General features: G+C 32.7%; 1 protein-coding gene across 4 annotated transcripts in view; it reads left to right on the forward strand.

Moving 5' to 3' along the window:
- Window positions 1-18,960, forward strand: part of VPS13C (vacuolar protein sorting 13 homolog C) — a 170,478-nt gene that overhangs the window by 76,939 nt on the left and 74,579 nt on the right. For all 4 annotated transcript variants that reach the window (XM_036440083.2, XM_036440086.2, XM_036440069.2 and 1 more), the window contains 13 exons: window positions 1,086-1,248; window positions 2,518-2,634; window positions 3,546-3,649; window positions 3,811-3,978; window positions 4,495-4,799; window positions 7,875-8,022; window positions 8,735-8,846; window positions 11,898-12,034; window positions 13,719-13,875; window positions 15,688-15,767; window positions 16,234-16,293; window positions 16,958-17,114; window positions 18,730-18,846. In XM_036440083.2, coding sequence (XP_036295976.1) covers window positions 1,086-1,248; window positions 2,518-2,634; window positions 3,546-3,649; window positions 3,811-3,978; window positions 4,495-4,799; window positions 7,875-8,022; window positions 8,735-8,846; window positions 11,898-12,034; window positions 13,719-13,875; window positions 15,688-15,767; window positions 16,234-16,293; window positions 16,958-17,114; window positions 18,730-18,846 — 1,825 coding nt within the window. The remainder of the gene's footprint in view (window positions 1-1,085; window positions 1,249-2,517; window positions 2,635-3,545; window positions 3,650-3,810; window positions 3,979-4,494; window positions 4,800-7,874; window positions 8,023-8,734; window positions 8,847-11,897; window positions 12,035-13,718; window positions 13,876-15,687; window positions 15,768-16,233; window positions 16,294-16,957; window positions 17,115-18,729; window positions 18,847-18,960) is intronic.

The raw sequence follows: 18,960 nt of genomic DNA on the forward strand, positions 1-18,960 counted from the left end.
TCATGAAACAAGTGTGCCTTTGCCCAAAAAAGGTTGAAAAACACTGGTGTAGAGGAAGAACAGGCAAAATGTAGTTGTGGGTTACATTATAAAGAAACGTGTTTTAGATTACATTTTTGAGAGAGATGATACCTGTTGATTATGGTAAACTTTCTTTTTGTAATTTTTATATCTACTTAAGTGTTTTGAAGCTGTGCAAAGAAATATAAACAAAAATTTTAAAAAGTTTTTAAATTTTCTATTAGAAAAATCTTAAAAAAGCAATTTGTATTGCCCTCTTATAATAGCTTTCTGGGGTCATTGTTTAAAAAAAAATGTTTTTCTTCTTTATGTTATATATTCTTTGTTTTTTTTTTTGTTTTTTTTCCCTAAAATGATAGGACCATCATTTTGGTTTCAGAAAATCATTTAGTGACTGAGAGCTCACTTATAATTGTACTTAAATTTTTGTTTTAATTGATTTCAGAGAGGAAGGGAGAGGGAGAAAGAGATTGAACATCAATGATGAGAGAGAACCATTGATCGGCTGCCTCTTGCGTGCCATCCCTTCTAGAGATCTAGCGCACAATAGGGCGTGTGCTCTAATTGGGAATCTAACCATGACCTCCTGCTTCATAGGTTGACATTCAATCACTGAGACATGCAGGCCAGGCTGAAATTATACTTTTTACATTTAAATCTCATGAATGTCATATTTGAAGTAATTTCTTGACTTTTGTAGTTTCATATTCTAACTTACCTGTTCATAAAATTAATAGTCAGTTGCAGATCCCAAAACCCATTTATATGTTAAATATTGGGATGGCCATGACAAGGAGATTATATACTCTGTGATAATTATGCTACTAAAGTAGATTAATTAGGTTACTTTGATACTCAAATGAACCTCAGAGGTAAGTTAAGTATAATTTTCTCTCCATATATTCCTAGTTAAGTAGTGTATTGTGAATCTTCCTTTCCTATCTCTTCCTTCCAAGTTGTGGAAGGCAGGATGCAAGCCTAGCTAAGAGCATTTTGGTTTCATCTTGGAGACTATTGTTATAATTGGCCTGGGAAACTAATTTTCTTCTTTTAAACATCTCTAGGTGGCTTTTTCATCTTTAAACCTGTTGCTGCAAACACAAGCTCTTCTCTCTTCTGTTAATTACCTGACAACCATTATTCCATCTGATGACCAAAAGATGGATGATACCAAGGAAGTTCAAATTTCAACTGAAAAGCAACAAAAAAATTTAGCTTTGCAGAAAGGTATGAAAACAGCTTGTTTATTTTTTGTTAGTAAGGGTTTTAGAATTCTAGAGCTAACTAGGGAATTTTAAGGACTTTCTAGTGCAGTCATTTACAGGCCATTTTCCTCATTTTTGTTCTTTTCTTTAAACTAAATCTTTCATGTGTGCCTTATATGTAAACCAAATATAATTTTTTAAAATGTCTGTTTTTGTTCTTATTTTGGTGGTGGTGGAGGATGATTTTTGGTGGGTTATGGAAGAAAAAGACCCGTGTTTGCACTGAGCTTTTCATACCCTCTCAGTGGCTCCTGAAGGGCTCCATCTAGGGTTAGCTTTCCCTTCCATTTTACAAATAAGGAAATTAAGAACCACAGACATGAGGTCAAAGATATAGGGATAGCAGATAATTGATTTGGGTCTAGATTTTGGGTCAGAGAGAACTCAGTTCAAGTCCCGACTGATACTTAAACTATTATTGAACTTCTCTGAATTTCAGTGTCCTTAATCTTATTTAAATTATTTCCTTGCTTTTAAATGATAAAAGTAGCACATCTCACTATTAGAAATGAAAACTTTACAGAATATATAAAGCAAAATAAGTATTTGAAATGTTTAAGAATTTTATAATATTTTTTTTTGTTAAAATTTTTTCATGAAATCCTATATAATAAAAGCCTAATATGCTAAGTGGTCCTCTGGTCAGCTGTTCAACTAATCAAGGTGTAATGTGCTAATGATATGCTAAGGTCTCTCAACCACTCGCTATGATGTGCACTGACCGAGGGTAGGAGGAAGTGGGCCTAAGCCAGCAGGCAGACATCCACTGAGGGGTCCCACACTGTGAGAGGGTGCAGGCTCCTCTCTCCCTCCCCCCAGTGCATGAATTTCATGTACTGGGCCTCTAGTAGGTTAATAAGATTCTGTAGGTTTCAGGTGTACAGTTCTATACTACCTCTGTATATTGTGTTTTGTCTACCATCCAAAGTCAGATCTTTTTCCATCACTATATATTTGACCTCCTTTATCATTTCTTATCCTTACTTACTTTCCCTCTGGTAACCACAATACTGTTGTCTGTGTCTATGAATTTTTGTTTTTCTTGTTTGTTCATTTGCTGCTTTCAATTTTATATACCACATATGAGTGAAATCATATAGTTCTTAACTTTTTCTGTCTGACTTATTTCACTTTTTAAAAACAGAATTGTGAGTCACTTAATACAGGGAAGAAACCTTAATAGAGTTTAGGTTACTAGGATTTCACTGGGAATGCTTTGTTTCATTTGTAGTGATTGTATCCTCTAAAGATAGTGACATTATTGACTTCAAGCTATTTGCGAAGTTGAATGCTTTCTGTATCAATGTTTGTGAAGAGAAGAATAATATTGCTGAAATCAAGATTCAAGGTAAACTTATCATAGTATTACAGTTTGTTCAAAAGATTAGGTGGTATTTTTTTAAAAAAATGCTAAATATTATAATATACAAATAGAGGGCTCTCAGCTGTAATAACTGGGTACTTTATTAAGAACATAATTGGATAGTATGACACCTACTCTTTAGGATATAGATGTTGATCAGACTTAGATCATTAAATTGAACCACACTTATTGGTACTTTGCACCTTTCTGATAGTTGTCTTGGAAGTGAGGATTACTAATGTCAATGTAGAGATGCTACTAATGATCTGAGATAAGTGTTAATCCCGAATTTAGGTAAAGGTCTATGAAAATGCTTTATCTTGGTACAAAAAGCGGAGCAGCCTAATCATGAAGAATAAAACCTGCCTATATTATTCTTTTAGGCAAAAGCTGCTAAGAGTAATTTAGCTTCTTTCTATGACTCTATTTTTATTAGCTCAATGTGATCTGCTAAAGGTCAACAATATGTTTAATGAAATTTTTGAAGAATTTAAAAACGAAACAAACTAGAGTTGTTGTCTTTGTTCTTTCTATACTGGAAATGTTTCTATTAGTCTGAATTTAATTCATGAAACTTATGTAAATGACTGTTCATGTAAATGACTGGATATAAGGAGGTGTACAGGATTAACTAAAATCCCAAGATAATCTATTTGTACTAGATTTTTTTTAGAAGGCTGAAAATTCAGTAATTATTTTTTGATGAGTTAACAGGTTCTGTTGTTTATAAAAATAAAGATATCTAATATCAAAACTTATTTATCAATTGGGAGTTCAAACCATGCTAAATTTATAACTATATCACACCCAAAATAAAATTATGCAATTGGAAGAAACATCTTAAGATCTTACTTTATTACTTCAGAAATTACAATAATAATTTTTTTTTTTTTCAGGACTTGATGCCTCTCTTCTTCTTCAGTCAAGAAAACAATCTCTATTTGCAAGACTGGAAAATATTATTGTCACAGATGTTGATCCTAAGACAGTTCATAAAAAAGTAGGTGATAGTAATAGTTAATATTTTTTGATGGCTTGAATATGAGATTTTATTTTAAAAAATTTTAATGAAGTATAATTTAATAGAAAATTGTTCCTATAATGGGCTTTTATTTTGTTGTTATCCTCTTGGATGAGTACATTCAAATGTCTCCTTTCCAGGCGGTATCAATAATGGGAAATGAAGTTTTTCGTTTTAATTTGGATTTGTATCCAGATGCTACTGAGGGAGATTTCTATACTGACATGTCCAAAGTGGATGGTGTGGTATCACTGAATGTTGGCTGCATTCAGATTGTCTATCTTCATAAGTTTCTCATGTCATTCCTGGTAAGATCATTATTTATAGATTGACTATTCAATTTAGAAATAATTAAGCTGATAATAATCATTGCAAATATTTCAAACTTGATTTTTGGAAATGCTTTGTTTTGATCATAGATGTTCTTTATGTATTAATGTTGAGGTCAGACTCGCTCTTTAATAGTTGAAATATGAATCATTTAATGATTTTCATCTAAAAGTGCAATTATTTTGGCTAGAACATAATGAAACCAAATTCTTAAGTACAAAGACTATTAAAATATTTTTGTCTATATATATATATATATATATATATATATATATATGTATATTTTATTCCTCAGCCGTATAACTGTAGTTATAATTACCTTCTGAGGTAACTAATAAATATGGATAGATAATCAGTTACTCCTTTCTTGAAAAATAGCCCTCAACTAAAAGTTATCTATTAGAAAAAAATTAGCTCATAAATAAAATGATGGTATTATTAATGATATGCTTATCTTCTGTTTGAATTTATCCTTTTACATTTTTTGTCCACAGAGCTTCATGAACAATTTCCAGACAGCCAAAGAGGCTCTGAGTGCTGCCACTGCCCAGGCTGCAGAAAAGGCTGCCACAAGTGTGAAAGACCTTGCCCAGAGGAGTTTTCGTGTTTCTATCAATATTGATTTGAAAGCACCAGTTATTGTCATCCCACAGTCTTCCGTTTCTACCAATGCAGTAGTGGTAGATCTTGGGTTAATGAGAGTTCAAAATCAGTTCAGTCTGGTGTCTTGTGAAGACTACTTACACCCACCAGTAATTGATAGAATGGATGTACAGCTAACAAAGCTCAAGCTTTCTAGGTATATTCTTTCAGTATTATTTAATGTTTTCCATGAAATTTTATGATCATTGAAATCCATACCCAACATATTCCTATGGCACAGAACATTTAAAAAAATGTTTTTATTGATTTTAGAGAGGAAGGGGTAGGGAAAGAGAGATAGACACTTCAATGAAAGAGAAACATCAACATTGATTGGCTGCCTCTAGCTGGAGATTGAGCCTGTAACCTATCTACGTGCCCTGACTGGGAATAGAACCATGACCTCCTGGTTCATAAGTTGATGCTCAACCACTGATCCACAGTAGCCAGGAAAATTTTTCAACTTTTTATTTTGAAAAATCTCAAACCTATAAAAATTGCAAAAATAGTATCATGATTGTACCATGGATCCTTCACCTAGATTCACCAATTGTTTTCATTTGCTTTAACTCTATGTGTGTGTGTGTGTGTGTGTGTGTGTGTGTATGACATTTAAAATATTTTATTTTTTATTGAGTATAGTACACATATTATAGTATATGAGTTTTGGGTGTACAGCATAATGATCCAATACTTGCATATATAGCAAAGTTATCACCACAATAATTCTAGTTAACATCCATCATCAAGCAGAGCTACAAAATTTTTTTCTTGTGATTTTATCTTTAACAATCTATTCTCTTAGCAACTTAAAATATATAGCATAGTATTAAGTATAGTAATCATGCTGTACATTATGTCTCCAGGACTTACTTTATAACTGAAAGTTTAAACATTTTTTTTGTTTTTTGTTAAATTGCTTGACTTTAGACATCTTGTATGGTGATTGCCAGAGAGAAGGGGTAGGTGGGTGGAGGTAGAAGAAGGTAAAGGGGGGATATAAATGATGATGGAAGGAGATTTGACTTAGTGTGGTAAACTCACAATATAATATACAGATGATGCATATTGTATACAGATGATACAGTAGAATTGTATACCTGAAACCAATGTAATTTTATTAACTAATATCACTCCATTAAATTTAGTTAACCAAAAAGAGAATCAATGTCTTAAACACATTAGCATGTGTTTTCTAAAATAAAAAAAGGATATTTATCCTCTTATATAACCATAATGCAAATTCCACATAAATTCTGAAGTTTAACATTGATATACTAGTCTCCTATATAATAAAAGGCTAATATGCAAATTGACCAAACAGTGGAATGACCTGTTGCTATGACACACACTGTTCACCAGGGGGCAGCTACTCAGTGCAGGAGCTGCCCCCTTGTGGTCAGTGCACTTCCACAGGGGGAGCAACACTCAGCCAGAAGCTGGCCTCACAGCTGGCGAGCGTAGCAGTGGTGGCGGGAGCCTCTCCCACCTCTGTGGCAGTTGGATATCCCCTGAGGGCTCAGGCTGGGTTGAGGGATACCCCCTCCCCCCTCAGTTATCTAATATGCAGTCAGTATTCGGATTTTACCAGTTGTTCCAAGAATATCCTATCTAATAAAAGGCTAATATACAAACTGACTGAATGGCAGAATGACCAATCACTATGATGTGCACTGACCACCAGGGGGCAAATGCTCAATGCAGAAGCTTCCCCATGGTGGTCAGTGCACTTCCACAGGGGGAGCACCACTCAGCCAGAAGCCCTGAGCTGGGCTCATGGCTGGTGAGCACAAGCGGTGGCGGGAGCCTCTCCCCCCTCCATGGCAGTGCTAAGGATGTCCGACTGATGGCTTAGGCCTTCTCTCCATGGGCTTCTGAACGGTGAGAAGGTACAGACCTGGCTGAGAGACCCCCCTGAGTGCACCAATTTTATGCACTGGCAGAGTCCCTAGCAGCTGCTGGCTGCTGGCTGGTTACACCTTCCCTTCCCTCAGTTGCCTGCTGATGCTGCGAGGGCCTCCCTCGCTTTCCTAGGCCAGCCCCACCCCCTGGTTGAATTCCTGGACAACCCCCCTGTTGAGGGGAAAATTTGCATACTACGCTTTTATTATATAGGATTTTCCCTTGACCCAGGATTACATATGGCATTTAATTTTATGCTCTATTGCTAAGGGGGATTTTGCACTGATAGACGTTTTTTTCTGGAATAGCTCTTTATCCTTTGTTTTTTTTATGATGATGACAGTTCTGAAGAATATAGTCTAGTTTTTTCATGAAACAACTAGTAATTTTGTCTGGTGATTTTTCATGATTTAATTGACCGTAGAGATTTTTGACAGGAATACTGTGTAAATAATTATGTATTGGTAGAGGACACTTGGAAGTCTTTATGTAATTCATTTTAAAATAATTTTCTTCCCCATCCAAAGAGATTTAAATATCCTGAATAAAAAAATGATTACCTGGGAAGTCTAAAAAAATAATCCTGGTAAAGAAATCCTTAGTAAATACTATACATCTTGACATTTTTCCTTTAATCTATACCAATGCACATATTACTTTTTGAATAATGGTATTTGATATTTTCCCCTCCATATATTCAGCAATATGAATTTATTTTTAAAATTTATTGTCACATGCCCTAACTGATTGTGCTCAGTGGTTAGAATGTGAGCCCACCTTCAAAGGGTTGAGGGTTCCATTCCTGATCAAGGGCACGTACTTTGGTTGCAGATTTAATCTCTGGCCGGTGCGGGAGGCAACCAATTCATGTATCTTTCTCTTATGTTGATGTTTCTCTATCTCTGCCCCTGCCCCAGCCCCAGCCCCAAACCTCCCTCCCTTTCACTCTCTCTAAAATTCAATGGTAAGAACATACTTAGGTGAGGATTAAAAAAAATTTGTCACCTATCCTCTGTTTAAAGAAAAAAGTTTTCGTAATGGCTGATTTTAATCTGTCCTTGCTAGGGTATATTCGATTAAGTTAATGATAGACTGAATGTAGAAAGCACCCAAATAGTATATTTCAAATCAGTGTTAAAGCAGCAACATTCTTTTCTTTATTAAGGTATTGCATATGTGTCCTTAACCCCCATTGTGGCCCACCCTTTCACTCCCCCACTCATGTCCTCTGGTGTCTGTGTCCAGCAATTTTTGACTTTGTATTTTTTTAAAGATATGCTGCATTTGCTCTCTATGTTTATGCATATGTATCAATTGTATTTTTCATTAGGACAGTGATCCAGCCTGGCATTTCCCATCCTGATATTCAGCTGCTGCACCCAATTAACTTGGAGTTTTCTGTAAATAGGAATCTGGCTTCATCTTGGTACCACAAGGTGCCTGTTGTGGAAATTAAAGGACATCTTGAGTCAGTGAATGTAAGTATGAGAGTTTAAAGAAATCTTTGTTACCAAATTTAGACTCTGAAGACTTTCTCAGTATAAAGACAAATGAAATGTGGAATTTTTTACTGATTTGTGTAAGAAAAATTTCAGTACGATGTCCAACAAAATCTGGATTATTTTTAGTAGGATCTAATCTTCAGTTAAGTATAATTAAGTTTTAAATTTGTAATATATACATATTATCAGAGGTCTGTATGTAAATTACTTATTAGTATATTATATTACATGTCATTTTATATATTATATGTTATATATACATACTTTTATTTTAGAGATATCTAAGTACCACTCAGGTAATTATAGCTTTGAGGGAAATGCCCATTTTTCATATTTTAGGTGGCCTTTTATTCCATTCAGATTGTTATTGTTTAAAAGTGGAATTTATATTTCCTTAAGTTGTCATTTTTAAAAATGATAAGATTACTTTATTATTAACTTTCACTAAGGATCATATAAGTTAAGTAGATGAGACTGATGTTAACTCATAAATCACATTGTTTTTCTCCAAATACTTTCCTGTCTTTCAAAATAAAAACTTTAACATGAAATACTTGAGTAAGTAATGAAGGTATAATTTTTCAGTCCTTGTTAAGATTATTTATGCTTTAAGTATTGTTATATTCTGTATTTAAGTTGTTGCATTTAAAAATGAAATATCTTTATCTTTCAACTTCATATTTTGCAGGTTAATCTAAATGAAGAAGACCTTAATCTTTTATTTAGAATACTAGCAGAAAATCTTGGTGAGACTACTACTGAAGATTTGAATAAATTGAAACCAAGAACACAAGAGACAGGTAAGAGGCTGACAGTAGGCATAAACATGTGTCTAATGTTACAATTTACTAGGGGAGAGAGACAATAAAAATGAATTAAACAAATATATATTTACATATTGCAATTTGTTGGTATAGGAAAACAAATAGTATGGCAATGGATACAACCATAGTTTGCTTTTTAATTAAGCAAATAGTTATAATAGTTCCAGACTTCTGAGTTGCATAAGATAGGAGGATGTCATAAAGAAGGGTTTCAGATCAATAATTGATTCTTGAATAATTATTAAATTTGCATTTATAGAAAAATATTTAAGTTGGTACTAGGCTATGGTAGCATATTTATTCTAATTTTTTTATGTTAATCCTCACCTGAGGATATTTTTTCATTGAATTTTAGAGATAGTTGGAAGGGAGAGGGAGAGACGGAGAGAAAGACATTGATGTGAAAGAGACACATTGATTGGTTGCCATTCACATGTGCCCCGACCAGGGTTGGATAAAGCCTGCAATTGAGGTACATGCCCTTGACTGGAATAGAATTCAGTGAGCCAATCTGGCTAGATCTGTTCTGATTTTTAAATAAGGTTTAGTAGTAAAATATCAATAAGAATTGAAATGGTTTATACATTGCTCTTCAATAAAGATAGTGAAAAAATTGTCCTTCAATAAAAATGCAAAGAGTGTTTAAATGGTTACAATGGCCCTTTTGTCTTAAAGACAAAGTAACTACTATACTTATTTTTTAAGCTGTTTTATATGTATGCATGTATATAATGTTTAATTTTTCAAGCAAATGGTGCCATTCTATATGTGTGCATGTGTGTACATGCATGTTTTGTGTATTTCTGTACTTCGCTTTCTAAAAAATTAACAGTGTATCTTAGTGTTCATTTTGTGTCTATCTGTATATACTATGTATAGAAGAACTGCCTCATTCTTTTAAAGGCTGTCTGGTACTGAATTCTGTTGAAGTACAATAATTTATTTAGGAAGTCCCTATTGATGGACACTTAAGGTTGTTTTCAGTCTTTCACTCTTATCTAGTTGCACTGAATATCTGTATAAGTGCATGTTTATGTGTAGGAGAAATACTGCTGGGTTAAAGGTATTTAATTAAATTTTAATTTTTTAATTTTATTTTTTAATATGTTTTATTGATTTTATACAGAGAGGAAGAGAGAGAGAGATAGAGAGTTAGAAACATTGATGAGAGAGAATCATCGACCAGTTGCCTCTTGCACACCCCCTACTGGGGATGTGCCCGCAACCAAGGTACATGCCCTTGACCGGAATCGAACCCGGGACCTTTCAGTCCCCAAGCCGACGCTCTATCCACTGAGCCAAACCGGTTTCAGCTAAATTTTAATTAATACATTTAATAACATTAACTAAAAATTGACTGATCTTGCCAGTTTAAATTTTTTCCAGCTTGTTAAATGAAAAATGGTATCACATTATTTTTTTATTTAAAAAATTTTTTTTAAATACAAAATTAATACTGTTATATGTAAATTATATATCAATTAAAAGAAAAAAAAACCTGAACTACGTAAAAAATACTTTTTACTGCCTGCATGTTAAAACACATAATAAAGCACACATTTTTATACCAGTATAATCACCATGATTAAGATATAGGACATTTACAGTGTAGCACCACAGAAGGCCTCCTCCCCATGTTCTTCTCAGTCAATAGCCAGTGCCCACCTTGACTCCATATCCACCCAGAATTAACTACCATTGTAATTTGTAATGTTATAGATGGGTTAGTTTTGCCTCTTCTTAAATTTCATATAAATGGTATCATACAGGATTTACTATGTTTTTTTAAAAATTTCCTTTTATCAGCATTTTGTTTGTGAAATGCATCCATGTTCTATGTAGCAGTAGTTTGTTCTTTTTATTCCTGCACCATATATATTGTATGAATGTTTCAACATTTTATTTTATCCACTGTACATAACATGAACATTTGGGTTGTATTTGGCTTTTGGCTATCAGTTATAAAGTTGTCATGAATTTTATTGTAAACATCATTTGTCATAGAAAAACACTTTTTTATTTGGTATATAGCTAGGAGTTAGAATTATTGGGTCATATGTTAGCTTCAATAATCTATGCCAAATTATACCAAATAGATTTTCCTATGAGCAATGAGAATATGAGCAGCACCATTTATTGAAGAGACTATCGTTACTTCATTGTGTGTTTCTGACTTTTTTGTAAAAAAATATTTGTCTGTACACATGTGGTTTTATAACTGGGCTCTTTTTTCTGTCCCACTTATCTGTGAGTCTATTTTTTTGCCAATATCTTGTATAATTTATACTGGGCAAGGTACTGAATTTATTGGGATCTCAATTTGGTCACCTATGAAATGAGAGCAATAAAGTTTTTATCTCATAAGATTGTTGTAAGAATTGAATGAGATTATCCATGGATAGCCCTTAGTACAGTGTCTAGCACAGAGGTAAGTACTTAGCAAGTGATAGCTATTATTAGTTTTGTGTATTACAGTTTAGAGAGCAATTTTATTGCATCTCAAGTACAAATTTCCGGACATTTTATTTGTATAGCTTCTTGGTAAGGATAAGAAGCTCTGCTCCCTCTTTTTTTGTTATGCTCCTCATTATTTAATCATATAAAACTACAGTCTGTTTGAAAAATCTATTGGGATGTTATCTCTCTATGGTTTTCCACAACCTCTCTTCTTATTTCTGGAATGTCACTTTTGTGTGAAGATGTCCACTTGAATAATAACTCTCCTATTAAACTTTTATTGATCTCCCATAAGAGTGTCATGCCTAGTTTTGAGCTTTCTGTACATTTTATATTAATATTCATTTATTTAATATGACTAGGTATAGCCTGCTTATTTTGTTTGTTTGTATGTTAAAGTATACATTTCTTCTACTAACCCATAAGCTTTCTAAGGACTGGAGCTGTGTATTACTAATTTATGGATTTTCAGTGCCTGCGCTAGGTTGAGTGTACTTGTATAAGTCTTCAGTGAGTATTTGTGGACAAAAATAATTTAAAAGTGAATATATTTCTTTTAAATACCTTTAGGTGAAATTAAAGGGCCACTTGAAATCTCTGTATCACAACAAGATGTACGTATTTCACAAGATACTTTAACAGCTGGAGTAGAAGCAATTAGATCTGTAGACATCATTAATGTGCTGCTGAATTTTGAAATCAAAGAGGTATGTAATTTTTATCTGTTTTTATAAAGTAATGTGAATAAATGATATTTACAATTACCTCTACTAAAATAAACTTGTAGTTATTGATATAAGTGAGAAAATCTTACATAGACTATTTATAATCTGTATGTAGTAATATTATAAAATTTGAGTTTGCTAAAAATGAATTATATTTGAGGGATATAATATTTCATAGAGAAAATGGTAGCATTCCCTGTAATGTGCTTTTCAGATAATTTTAGGATAATTAGGAGGTGGCTTGCTTTGGATTTCATATAGGAAAGACAGGAAAGGGAAAAGATGATAGGAAAATCCCATGCAGATTTTAGAAATCCTTAATAGAATAAAACACAGTATGTATATATTTTTAAAATGTTTCATTACCACTATCTGCTTTCCATCTGCAGATTCTTAAGAGAAGATTAAATGTATTTTTCTCTTCTGTATTCACACATTTTTAAGAAATATTCATTGCATCTGCTTAGTGCCAAGGATACAGAGGTAAAAGGCATAGACTCTGAATTCAAACAAGAAAATAAACAATTAAAATTTTGCTAGTGTTTCCATTAAAAATATATGCCTAGTGGAGCTTGAGGCAATGATGGTAGGGAGAGGGCATCTAAGCAGTCTGGGAGCATCAGGGAATATTTCCTGAAAGGAGTGACATTTGAGCTGAATTAAAAAAAAAAAAAGAGTAAGATATGGTCTGAGAAAAGGGGATCAACAAAGGGGCTAGGACAGAGCATAAAGTTGTGAATATGTGAGAAAGCATAGCAGATACAGGGATTTGTAAGAATTTCCTCCAAAATCCCTTCATCATTAAATAGTTGTATAGAGGTTGTGTTTTTTCTCTGAGTTAACAATAATAAACATTTAAACAAATGAGTTCTACTTTTTTGATCTGAAATATATGTTTTGAAACTAACTTCATTCATGTTAAACCTCTGCTTTTTTTCTGGTTAATATTTAAAGATTTTTAAGCTTTGATAATTGAAACACTGATAGATGAATCACTCCACTTGCAAATGAGTTTATTAACATACACATGGAAAATCTGTAAGCCCTTTTTAATATCATTTGTAATACATATTATTTCAATCCCCTTTCCTTAGGTCAGTGATTGGGATAGGGGAAGAAGTTTACACTGTCTCTCTTCGGCCAATATTTGGCATTGTCTGAAAACATGTTTGGTTGTCACTATCTGGGGAGGTGGAGCTACTGGTAACCAGTGAATAGAGGCCACTAAACATCCTATAATGCACAGGACTGCTCCTCACTGTAAAGCATTATCTAGCCTAAAGTGTCAGTGGTGTCAAGATGGAAAAACTTTGCCTTAGGTTTAGTATGAAAATTGACCGTTTATCTCACTTTTGGATGAAAGGCCATTCATCAGGACTAGGACTTCTGGGAATTAGGGAGGAATCCTTTATTTTATTTTTTTATTTTTTTTATACTTTACCTTGCAAACCACTAGAATTTAGTGGTAGTGCTTTAAAAGTCTGAGCAAGTAAATGTGCCTTCCAAAGTAAATAGCCTAGGCAATTTCCAGGCACAAGCAGAAATAAACATCTTTACGTGGTGTGAATTTTTGGGTTATATCACTATGGATGGTTATTAAATTATTGACTTATTTTCCTTGTATACTAATGAAATAATTTGTGGTAATACTGGTACTTTTTTCTAGGTTGTGGTTACTTTGATGAAAAAAGCAGAAAAGAAAGGAAGGCCTTTACATGAACTAAATGTCCTCCAGCTTGGAGTGGAAGCTAGAGTTAAAACCTATGATCTAACTGCTGAAGCTTATCTAAAAAAAATTAGTATGCGATGCTTTGAGTTTACTGGTAAGTGTGAAGTATAGTTTGTAAATTATCCATGGAACTAGAGGCCCGGTGCACAAAATTCATGCACTCAGGGTTGGGGGAGGGGGAGTCCACCAGCCTGGCCTGTGCCCTCTCACAGTGTGGGAGCCCCACAATCAATTGCCCCAAAGAGGTAGGCCCTGCCCAACAATCTGTATCTCCTCGATATATTGTCCCAAATAGGTAGGCCGGAGCTGGGGGGTCTCACCTCCAAGGCAGGCATGGGGCTGCAGGAACCCCAGTGGAAGCTGCATGGAGTGGCTGCCGGGCCCCAACTTTGCATGCAGCCATCTTGTGATGGTGTGAGGGCTTCATGGCCTGACAGTGTGAGGATCACCTATGATTTTATTAGTAAGATAGCCAGATGTTCCCTACCTTTTTATCAACATTAAACACATTTATTAGTGTCACCATAACTGTTTACTTCATTTAAATTTATTACATTGATACAAAGAAATGTGATATTTAAAAATAAATTGTCAGTGTAATTATCATAAATAAGACTATATCTAGATGTCTACATTTAGCATGAAGTAGAATATATCTAAGAGAAAAATGAAACATTTGTCTTCAGTGTCTGTACTTGTAAACATTTCAGTACTTGTAAAATGGAGGAGGTCATTATAATTATAATGTGAGAACTGATATATTAGGAAATAAGAAATCAAGTACAATACCCAAGTATAGAGCCCAGGGACCCTTTCTCAAAAGATAAGTTAATTTACTAGGAAATAACTTTCTATTTGTTTCTTTATTTTAAAATTATATAAGTGTTTTTAATTTATTTTTAATGAAATTAACATACAGGGTGGGCAAAAGTAGGTTTTCAGTTTTCCTTATGGAAAAAGATTCACAACTGTAAATTTACTTTTGCACACTTCTGTGTATATGTAAAAATTAAAATTAAATAATACAGAAATATATAGAAGAAAAACTTAACATCACTATGTAGCCTCACTCCCTAAGCGGTGTGAGAATTTTGTTCGCTATGCTTATTAGACATAGTATTGATAGAGAGTGAAACATTTGAATTATATATTGGCTTTAGGATTAGAATAAATTTAAGGACAAGACTAACAGCGTAGCTCAGTATAGACATTGCTTACAGTACATTTAGTGTTGATAGTCTGTCTTAGAACCCATATTTAATGTGACTGTGAAAAATAAAAGGATATATACATTATTAGTTTCTGAGAAAATGTTAAACATGGTAATCTGATTTGAAGTAAGATAAGTGAAGGAAATATTAAAATACTGTGGATAATTTAGCTTCTTTAAATCCAGGATGTTAAAAAATCATAAATTTTGTTTTGGGTATAAATAAAGTATTAAAATAAAAAAAAGTTAGTGATAACCTGGACCTTTCAAATTCACTTTCTAAAGTGGATCAAGTCAACTTTTAGAGTTGCTGTGGGTGTTTAAAGTTTATAGGTATTCTCTGGGATAACTTGAAGTAAAGCAAGTTTATATTGAGAAAAACCCCTAGTTTATATATTTTTTAGCTTTATTCTTTAATATAGTCTGATTTGTTCAGAGTAATACCAGTAATACCCAATGTAACAGCATTTTAATTTGCTGTTGCTTTTTTTTATTTTTAATGGACTTTCTTTTTTCTTTTTTTTTTCCAATCCAGTCTTATTGATGTATGATTTATATACAGTAAAATTAATCATTTTAATGTATAGCTCTATGAGCTTTGCAAACATATTTGTGTAACTGGCTCATCTGTTTTAACATATGTTTGAAATGTTGAAAAGACTTAATGGATTTGCCCCCTTTCCTTTTCTCTTTTAGACTCTAAAGGAGAACCTCTTCACATTATTAACTCTTCTAATATAACTGATGAACTCCTTCTGAAAATGTTATTGACAAAGGTACCTAGTTTCATTTCTATTATTTTTTAATATGTGAATATATGTAATCCCCCCATATTTAATATTTCAATTTTCTCCCTTAAATTTTTTTTATACTATAATTCGATGATTATAGTAGATTATGCAATCTACTATCTGACAGTCCTGGAAATCTCAATAATCTTCAGACTTAACCCTATGTTTTGGAATAAGTGAGAGCATGTAAAGTTCTATTTTCATTCAAAGCAAGGTCTGTTGAAATCTGGATATACTAGTATTTCCCCCTATTTGTGGAATTTGAGTTTTTCTTCTGCAGAATTTGAGAAATGCTTATGTGGTCATTTTTTATTTTTTTTTGGCATGCTATTCTGTGCCTTTAAGAAATATGTTTATAGTATTTTCATAGCATAAGGTATTTTAAAAATTAAATAATATATATAAATTTTAGTGTTTGCAACTCAGTGATTTAATTCTCCACTATTTGTAGGCAGACAGTGATGGACCAGAATTTAAAACCATTCATGACAATACCAAACAGAGACTGAAGGTAAATCCTTTTAAATTCACTACCAGGTGGGGTTATATTAATGAGTAAATCCAGCTTCATAGCCAACTTTACTTGTGAGATTGTAAATTCTAAAATGAAAATAAGGTTGGCAATAATAATAGCTCTAATCTTATAGATAAGAGAAATGCATGTAGAGTTTAAAAAAATGTTTAAAGAGAGGTGATTTGATTTTCTACAAGATTGTTTTCTAGATAGCAATTAATCATTACTTGTTGAGTACACAAATAACACATTTTTAAGGGAATTTTGTTTCCTTAAAAATTGTTATTTGGTATAGTATTGATGGAAGTGTGAAACATTTGAATTATGTATTGGTTTTAGGGATAAAATAAATGTAAGGACAAGGCTAATGGCATGGTTTGGTATAGATATTGTTCACAGTCCATGTAGTATTGGTCTGCCTCGGAACCCATATGTAATGTGACTGACCTAAGTATGGCCCGATAATACTTTCTATATCTTTACTTAAAACCATCAAGTTCTGGTGAGATTAGAATTATGGTAAAGGTTGAATTTATAATAATGATTTTTTTTTTAAAGTCCTTAATGGAATGATTTTGTGCTACTTGTATATGTGGAAGTGGAAGTCTAACATAAAAATGTTACCATATCTGACATCTGCCTCTCTAATTGTTTATCTTAGGTTTCATTTTCATCCTTAGACTTAGTACTTCATTTGGAAGCTTTATTATCCCTCATGGGTTTTTTATCATCTGCTGTTCCATCCTCTGAACCTTCTGAGAAGGAATCTGAACTGAAGCCACTGGTTGGGGAGTCCAGAAGTATCGTTGCCAAAGCTGGTATTAACTTTTGACTCATGGTTTCAGAACTTTAATAATCATATAATAACTTGTATTTTCAAGCTAAGATAAATATTTAGCACCTTACTATTTCAGTTGCTGTGACAGATTAGGTTAGTTTCAAAAGAAAGCGAATTTTATCCTGTATATACCAGCATGTTTGCATTGATGTATCTGCACTGTTCACACCAGTGAAGGTGAAAAAGGAAGAAATTAAAATACATGCATAGTAACAAAAGTCCATTTCAATCCATCAAGTAAACCTACCTGGTGCTCAACAATTTTAGGTGCTTTTCTAAGACAAAAAAGGAAGAATCTCATGGAAGAGACAGACCCATTTTAATTTCTCTTCAAACTGTACTTAAATCACCTACTAATATGGGTATATGTTCCTAAAACATATGATTTATGCTATTAAATATTAAATATATCCTAAGTGAACAAGTCCCTATTTTTAAGCAAATATCATTTTAATTAATTTTCTTCCATATCATGTGATAGGGATATCTAACATCTAGCAATGTAATTTCAGACCATTACCAGTTTGAGTTATATTAATCTTACTGGCATCTTTCAAGTGTAAAGGATCAAATTTTTTAAAACTAGGGAACAGAGCAATAATTTTGCTATAAACTAGACTAAAAGCTTTACTTTTGTTGTAATGTACTTGTTACATTAACATTTGTGGAAATACTTATATAAGATAGGTAGATACACTGTTGAGTAAATGAAAAAGCAATGTTTAAGTTCACAGTAAACTATAAAAATTTAATTAAAAAGTATCTTCCTATTCTGCAGTATATTTGATTTTTAAGGTTTGATTATGCTTCTTAAATCTTAAGGGGAAAAAACCATTATCATCTTGGTGGTTAAGGACTGCTGTCCCATGTTTTTACCTATTATAGGAAAAAGTCTGTTTCCCTCAAGCAAGATAGAACTCTAGGAAAATATATCCTGAATTCCTCAATCAGGAATTGAACTCAAGTTGGATAAGGGAATCCATTTGATTGTGATTCTTATACATATATAAACACACACATTATAAAACTGTTTTTGGTATTTTTCTAAACTTGAGCCCTTTTCATTTTTCATAAATTCATTTTAGGATTTTTCAAGGAGAAACAGGGTACAATCTAAAAGAATTGATTCTATAGTTAATAACACATATGTGTAAGAGTTAATCAAATGTATTTATCAACCATTTATTACTATTTTAGTTTTTCATGAAATATTCTTCTTTCATCTAACATATGACATTAACAGGAATTCAAAGTCAATTAGCTTCTGTAACATTCTAGAATTTTAACATAGAGGATTTTTTCCCCAGAAAAAATATTATAGTAAAGTTTCCATTTATCAAATTGTACATTTAAGGCATTATTAAAGGCTATCTTTATTCTTTATTTGGAGGGGAATATGCTAGCTTTTGTCTCATGGACATTGAAAAATTGGTTCAAAATTCGTATTAATTTTATATCATCTTAATGAAGGTATTTTTGGTTCGTCATAGTTCATAATGTATTGATACTTTTATTTTAGTAAATTTGAGAATATTTTGCATCTTATTATATCAACTTTGCACTTTGCTGATCATAAGGTTTCTATTACTTTTCAGTGTCTGGTAACACTTCTCAAGATGATGTGTTTGACTTAAAGATCATGGCTGAATTAAATTCATTTAATATCTTGGTCTGTGATCAGAAGTGTAGCATTGCAGATATTAGAATACATGGTAAGTAATGATTCCTTGGTGTATGTATTTCTGTTTTCTTACGTAGACCTCGAGGAAGAATGAGTGTGTGCATGGTACATTTCTCATGAGTCAGCTTTTGTCTTATTTGCATTG

This window comes from Pipistrellus kuhlii, unplaced genomic scaffold (assembly GCF_014108245.1).
Source record: "Pipistrellus kuhlii isolate mPipKuh1 unplaced genomic scaffold, mPipKuh1.p scaffold_m20_p_1, whole genome shotgun sequence".
Taxonomy (NCBI): Eukaryota; Metazoa; Chordata; class Mammalia; order Chiroptera; family Vespertilionidae; genus Pipistrellus; species Pipistrellus kuhlii.